This window comes from Anneissia japonica, unplaced genomic scaffold (genome assembly GCF_011630105.1).
Source record: "Anneissia japonica isolate Jap-2015-1 unplaced genomic scaffold, ASM1163010v1 scaffold550_len331619_cov169, whole genome shotgun sequence".
Classification (NCBI taxonomy): domain Eukaryota; kingdom Metazoa; phylum Echinodermata; class Crinoidea; order Comatulida; family Comatulidae; genus Anneissia; species Anneissia japonica.
Genome location: NW_022731233.1, coordinates 80,304 through 88,331, shown reverse-complemented (window position 1 = coordinate 88,331; position 8,028 = coordinate 80,304). Strand labels below are relative to the sequence as shown.

The following is an 8,028-nucleotide window of genomic DNA, read 5'->3' as shown; positions in this document are numbered from 1 at the left end:
TTCACGACAGAAAAGTTTTAAAGTAAACGGTTGGCCTACTGTTATTTTAGGCTGGCTGCCCCAGCAGGGTTTTTTTTTTGTCTTGTTTTTTGTTTTTCAATAAATCTAACACTTTGGAATTAAACAGAGGGCAATGATTAAAGAACTGTGCACTACTGTTTTTTCTGGTAAATATTTTTTTGGTAAACTTTTTATTTCAGATTGGCAACACCCAATATGTTTTTCGATGAATGTAGCACCTTGCAAAAACTGACAATAAAAGTCAACTATTCATTTCACAACACAGGTACCACCCAACCATCTTGAATAATTGAGTTGGTTTGGAGCCAAGTTGGTTTTAGGCCAAAGTGTGGTCTGGAGCGATTTGGTTTTGGTCCGAGTTGGTTTGTGCCAAAATTGGTTTGGGCCGATTTGGTTTTGGGCTGAAGTGATTAGCATTTGCATTGAAGGCCTAAGAGTGCCCGCCAGATGAGAGAGGAGAATTGTCTGGCTGGCTTAGGGTTGTTCTGCTACAGTTATACTAGGCTTGGTCTAGGCAAGAAGGTCTGTATAGCAGTGCACCTCCCAGGTCTAGGCATATGTTAGACCTTGATTTGCAGGCACTTTTTGGTTATTTTATTTGACTTACATCAATGAAAAGTCTGCCCCTAGGGCTGAGGTCTTGGTCAAATATCCTAGCTTGACCCAATAATAAAATATAACCCTCGAACCAGTTCGGCATCAAAACAGTCCTGCTGTGAACCAGTCATGCCGAGAACCAGTCCCGCTGCAAACCACTCTCGCCACTCACAACTACAGCAAGGGATTTTTTTCATAAAAATGAAAACAGGTAATAAAATTTGAGTAGTTGAAAAAAAAAAAAAAAGAAGAAATTTGGGGAAACTGAAATACATAGAACCCCCTTCCCTACTCCATGTTTTTAATTTTCAAAAAATTGTGTCTTACTGGCCATTTCCAGTTATTTCTTTTAGCACCCCTTCACCACGCACATATACTATATAGTATATTATCGTTCTGCTTGTGCTAATTTAATTGCCTTTCATACAAAATATCTTACCCCTGGCTTTATGCATCATGAGCAACTTTCATGAGTTTGGCTAGACCTGGATTTAAATTATTATTTTTATTTCATTTCATTTAACAGTGTTAAGCCAAAGTTACACACAAAGTTCCTTGGCGTTATTAACGCTACCTGCAGACCCCAGATTAGCTAACGCCACTGGGCTAACGCCAGTGATGCTTGAATGATTTTATCTCATTTCAAGAGATTGACCAATCAGGATTGAAATATATTAGCTACTTGCAACAAACATGCACACATGATGCTCTACATACAGTCTGTCTCATATAAAGGCCTAAGTCTAATATGATTTAGCCTTGAATCCTAGAACATGATCATGTATTGGATTGGATTGTGGCAGTAACACTTGTTTGTAATCATCATTTACATTATTCTTTGCTATGACATCTACTATACTAAATACTAATAAACAGTGGTATTCTTTTTAATAGTGTCCATTTTGTTCATTAGAATGTTTTCAGGTATTGGTCAAAAACTGGTGCAGCTGTCAACTGCTCACTTCAGTTGCAGAGTCAGCTTCACTAAGCATCCACACTTGTACCAACAAATAGGAGGGATCCAGCAAATCTATTGTTACCATGAATCAGGAAACCTATTTGCGAAAAAGGGTAGGTTTTCAAGAATGGAAAGCACAGAGTAGTATATCAGTCCCTCAAGTTCTGGGAATGTCCCAGAAATCGAGACGGCCTCCCACAACCAGACAAGAATATTCTGGAAAATAACTCGCCTCCTGCAAATTCATTTAATCTGCCTGTTTTTACTACCATGAAATACCCCTTTATTATTATTTGTCTCACAGAAGTCAGTGTTGATAGGTATTACCATAAGCATCAAAACAAAATTAGAAAATTAGATGTACAGTACTAAGAAAGCTTGTGTAAATAGATCTCCTGGTACAGTACTAAGAAAGCTTGTGTAAATAGATCTCCTGGTACAGTACTAAGGCTATGTTCACACACGCAGCCTAAGGCTGGCTTAAGCATGGCGTAGCGTACGCCTTTGTGTGTGAACTAGGCAGTGGCATTGTTAAAGCAACTCACTACGCCACGTCCTTGGCGTTATTAACGCTACCTGCAGACCCCAGATTAGCTAACGCCACTGAGCTAATGCCAGTGATGCTTGAATGATTTTATCTCATTTCAAGAGATTGACCAAACACGATTGAAATATATTAGCTACTTTGGTCTCTTTCCTGTGCTCTCTATAAATGAAATGGTAAAGGGGTTCTTTTTCTATTGCATTTTACTTAGTTATAATGTATATGCTTTGTTGATTGTGTTTTGTAAGATATTTTAACCTATTTAGACTGTCTATTAAAACCTGCAACACCAACAATGCTAGCTGAAAAGTCAAAGTAAAATTGTTCATTTAAAATACAATAATCATAAGTTCACTTCGAACAATTCACAGATTTAAAAGTTTTACTGATGCACTGTTAATTTTACTACAGTTAAGAACCTGTACATTATTTAAAACTTAAAACTATTCCCCCATAGGCCTATATTACTACTAGTTTAACGCCAGCGTTAATATAGCGAACGCCGTTTGTGTGAACACTTTGGAATTTTAATCTATGAATTAGCTTACGCCTGGCGTAAGCTACGCCAGTCTTAAGTCGTGTGTGTGAACATAGCCTAAGAAAGCTTTTGTAAATAGATCTCCTGGTACAGTACTAAGAAAGCTTGTGTAAATAGATCTCCTGGTACAGTACTAAGAAAGCTTGTGTTAATAGATCTCCTGGTACAGTACTAAGAAAGCTTGTGTAAATAGATCTGGAAATGCCTTCTTCAAACATAGGAACCTGGTGTGTAAAGTTACAGATAAATTGACTTAGGCCTCTACTACAAACAGCTACTCAAGATGCTACATAAATCCCTGAACACAGGCATCCCATCCAATTTTTTAAAATGTTTTTCAAAGTAATTGCATAAAATAAAGGAAGATATTGCTTTCGTTTTTCAGGGAAGAAGAATCAGCCTAAGGTGGATGTGAGTCGCTCGATAGATGAAGACATTCTGAATTTAGATGAAGTCAACACTAGCATGAGTTCTTGTATAGAAAAATTAAAAGATGACTTTGTGAAGAAGATTGCACTAAGAACAGCTCAAGGTATCGAGAACATTCTTTCCATTGCACGACAACGACGTGTTTTGGGGTCATGCTGAAGGTTACACGTCATGGCCCTGTTAAATCACACCGAATGCCGTTTTGAACTGATTCAGCACGTCAAGTCCAAATCTATAATAACAACATGTTTATATTTATCAGAATTTTGAGGGTGCAGCTGACTTTAAAGAGTTTAGGGATTCATTTGCTTAAGCTGCCCCCAACCATTTTTTTTTTCTGGCCGAATAAATATACAGAACAAAAACATCCAGGGCTGGGTGTAAATCTTTAACAAGGATGCCTACAACATTGAATTCACAATCACTTATTACAAGAATACTTTGTGATTAAATATGAATAAATCTCATCCCTTCCATTACCACCTGCCCAATACGTTACGTCAGTCTATAATGTTGAAAACATGATTTCATGATACTCAAATTGGATTTACATATTATTTTCAATTTTTCATTTTCTAAGTGTGGCAAAGACAAGCCAAACCAGTCACTTGTCGCAAAAATTGATTTTTAGTTAATACAGTGTTCAACAGTAAAATGAGCGCTATAAAATGGTGAAAGAATAATTTAAATCCAACATGTAATTAAGAAGTTGCAAGTGTTAAAAAATACAGCTGTTTAAAGAACAATATTTGAGAAATCAGCCTTCAAATATTATGATTTTGAGCATTTCTCAGGCAGAAACTATCACCAAGTCGTTAAAATTGTTGTTTTAACATTGAAAATGGTAGAAATAACAGCTTAGCATGATGTATAGATACTGTATATAAAGATTAGTTTAGTGCTTCCAGCATGTTTTGGCCAATATCTCTGAAACAGGATTTGCGACAGGGGACTGGTTTGGCTTGTCTTTGCTACAAATAATGAACAAATTTGAATAGTTAATGTAAATGTACTGACATTCTTTTACTATTCATGATTCATTGTTGCATAGGTGCTTTGGATCATATTGTGGTGAAGACAAATGATGGCAAATTTCCTCTCAATCAACTTGGTCAAATTTCAGCAAAGTCTCCTCATCTGCTTGTAGTCAATATTTATTCACAGGTAATAATGATCATAATTGTGTTTTTTTTTTTTGTAAGCTTATTGTGGACAGCGTCGCCCAAGTCCTACACCACTCGGTATGTGCTACCCCCACCTACAGCACTTGGTTTAAGGGGTTGTTGGGTAGTACTGTGTTGTACCAGAACCAGAGAGAGGCATACATACTAAATGATGCTGAACACATACTAAATTGTATATACCTCCCGAAATGTTTCAACCGAACTTACCAATCATCGTATTCACTCAAGTGGTATACAGTAAAGATATTCATGATTTTTTCGTTTTTTTTTTTCTCTAGTATGTAAAAGAAGCAGCAAAAGCTATTCAAGTTAGCGGTATGAACTTAAACCCAAAAATCGAAGGCACCTCAATACAAGTACCTATACCAAAGTAAGTACTATATAATTATAGTCCAATTGAGGCATGCTCTTTATTTTTGAAAATTTATTGATGCAATTTTTGTTATATATTTATTAGTGTAGTTGGTATAGACCTGTGTTACACTACTATTGAAAATGCAACCTGCATTCAACCTTTTATAAATGATAGCAATATCACTACATGTTGACTCACTGTCAAGTTTTGAATAAACCTAGCATCAAGTATCATGAGAGTGATACTGGATGCAATTCCTGTTTACGCAACAACAAAATTTACGATGAACTCTATTTACACTCATTTATGCTGGTAATGAACCCAGATAAAGAATAGCTCCAATACTGCCTTCTGTGGACGAAAAAATATGTTGATATGTTGCATCTATCCAAAGAAACAAATATGGTGTTTGACAAAAAACTGGGAAACGGTTAATGAGGTACAGATTTTTGAATGTTTATAAACTGGGGGCATAACCACCCTTTTCTCACCTTCTTTTCTCAGTTTTTACATATTACAAAATATGTATCTTATTATCCGTTTCTGAGTTTTTTTATCAAACACAATTTCTTGTGTCTTAGAAAAATCAGCTGTACCACATATCAAAACATTTTTTTCTCCGGAGCCAGAGGCTTTAAATGTGTATCGTCACAATGCACACACGTAGCTATGGCACCTAGCACAATTGAGCCAAGCTTGAAGCAAGAAATTGCTTCAAACATCTTTTAATGAGACTTGGGCTGCGTTTAGACCTGATATACGCCAGGCGTTTCTAACCCCGGGTGTACGTTTTGCTGTGCTGTAACTATCGAGATGTCCAGACTAATTAATTAACGAACACTAGCGCAAGTATTCATGTGAAATATTCGTATTCGTAATCGCGTATTTTATTTCCTGTTTTTATCTAAGCTTATTGTGATTGGTCAAATCCTAGACGAGTTCAAAATCATTGATGCATGACTGTCGTAACTCAGTGGCGTATGCTAATCTGGGGTCTGTTGGTGGATTATCGTACGCCAGTGATTGCGTGTTAATACTCGTGTTTGCTACGCTGCGCACAAGTTTGCACCACTCGATTAACGTTACACTAGCGCAAGTCGCTGTGTCTGAACATAGCCTTAGTTTAATAGAGCTTCATGGACATGTTTTACAGAAATTCTAATAAAAATAAATTTACTTTTTCAGAGTTACTAAAGAACATAGAGAGGCACTTGCAAAGACTGCTAAGGAGATGTGTGATAAAACAAAAGTTGATCTGAGGAATAACAGGTCAAAGTTCATTTCAAGAATTAAGAAGCATTCTGCTTCAAAAGATGTTCTGTTCCAACTTGAAAAACAAGTATCACAGATATCTGACAACTTCAATGAAAGAGCAGATTTTATATTGAAAGAAAAAACAAAAGAATTATTAGAAAATACATAGCAAATCCAAAGCTAAATAAATTACTTAAAAATACATCTGTACAAATACCAGTAATAGAATAATCAGAACTATTTTCAATAAAACAGTAAAGAAACACTGAAAATCAGGGCTTTTTTAATGTTACGGGTAAAGATCTTTGATATGCTCATCATGATATGCTTTTCATTGGTAAGATAAGATAGTGTGCAGGGGTGATAAAAGATTTATTGAGTGACACCTATGACCAGGAGACTGGTTGATTTTTCCCTTCACATTTACCAGCAATTACACTTGCCACTTAAAGGATGAATGCGACTTAAGCTCACTGCGCCAAGACAAATCCAACTCCTCACTGTGAGCGCTAATTGACGCAACACTGTCTGCTGTTTGTCAGCAGTCTGAACGGATTGTAATTTAAACAATCAGTTGGGTGCACGTCATGGCTTTGTATTCTCTATAGAATCGTGTCGGCCGACAGGAACTGTGAGTGCCCTAGGGATTAACCACAAAGCTATACCACTGCTGCCCCAGATTTGACCAGATGATATGAGTTACTGTAACTTGCATTTTGAGTACCCAGATTGGACTGGTATAAGAGCTACTGCCATCTGAATCTTGATCCTGGACAGTAGAAAGTCTTAACCCAGAGTAATCTGAGAAAGCTATCAGCCACCCACATTTCGACATATCCTATAGTGTTCTGGGGTTGTGAGTTATTGTCACCCAAATTTTGATAACCCATAAAAGGTTTATATTATTTCTCCTTCCTCAGAATAAACTTCATGAAGTTATTATGTGCTACTTGAAAATTTTGCAAAAATCGATTCTTTAAAAAAAAAGTGCATTATTACTATAGAAGGTTCTACCTACTTTATATTTATTTTCGCTCAGAAACATGATAGGTTTTCTCCCTGATTATTAATTCCGTTAACCAATGTTTAAAAGCATATAACAGTGTGTGGATACACGTCACAACCTTGTGCAACAGATTTCTGAAAACACGATTTATTCTCGATGACCCATCCATATTATTTTATTTACCTGCACAGATACATCAACGATTTTCTTTGTGGTTCTCCAGTCATGAAAATAAAAAGCATAAATACGTCTTGCAACCATAATTGCAACTTGTTTCTGAAATGTGATATATTCTAGATTTACCCTCCAATTATAATAAATCGGATAATTAAGTGTTTTATGGGGTTTTTTTTGTCACTGAAACTACATTATTTAGTGTATCTTAAAAGACGCAACACCGATTTTGTGATGCTCCTGTAACCATGGAAATAAAGAGTATAACAATCATTGATACTGTAAGACTCTCAAATAATTTTAACAGACACCATTTTTTGTTATTTTGTACCCATCAACAGCGATTTTCTTCGTGGTGTCCAACACGTAAATTTTACCAAAGAAATACGATATTTCTTAAATAGTTGCAGTAAACACTATTGTGTTGTGTTTAATTTATCACTGAAGCGTGAATTATTTCACCTGCACACATCAATCCAACATAAATTTTCTATGAGATGCTCCAGTAGTCATTATAAGATATATACCAACAAACGTGCTACTACGACAAAATAATTTTGGCAGATATTATGTTGCGTGAATCCTTTACCACTTGTACTCCTTGTCAGTCCAGCAGCAATCTTCTATGTAATGCTCCAGTAATCATGTAAATAAAGAAGTTACAAAAAAATTAACACTACACTCCTATATAGCATTATATAGCAGACAACATTTTTGTCGTTATTTTATTTTATCAATAAAACGTAAACTTCACCCATCAATTTGCAACAGCAATTTTCTCCATGGTCCTCTAGTAATCATGAATATAAAGAACAACACTATTTTCTGTGTTGATGTTATCAAAACCTTCAAATTATTTACCTGCACCCGCAACAGCAATTTTCTACCTTGTGCTCCAATTATCATAAAAATATAAAATATGACAGCGTATAATTTATTCACAGTGAGTTCTTGAAGTTATTTTAACC

At 35.8% G+C, this 8,028-nt stretch overlaps 1 protein-coding gene across 1 annotated transcript in view; it reads left to right on the top strand.

The window, feature by feature from the left end:
* LOC117115275 (ribosome-recycling factor, mitochondrial-like) overlaps nt 1–6,152 on the top strand; it is a 7,246-nt gene extending 1,094 nt beyond the window's left edge. Inside the window, exons 2-6 of the mRNA XM_033258992.1 lie at nt 1,532–1,689; nt 3,044–3,190; nt 4,139–4,251; nt 4,550–4,641; nt 5,812–6,152. Coding sequence (XP_033114883.1) covers nt 1,533–1,689; nt 3,044–3,190; nt 4,139–4,251; nt 4,550–4,641; nt 5,812–6,049 — 747 coding nt within the window. The 5' untranslated portion in view covers nt 1,532 and the 3' untranslated portion in view covers nt 6,050–6,152. The remainder of the gene's footprint in view (nt 1–1,531; nt 1,690–3,043; nt 3,191–4,138; nt 4,252–4,549; nt 4,642–5,811) is intronic.
* The last annotated feature ends 1,876 nt before the right edge of the window (nt 6,153–8,028 follow it).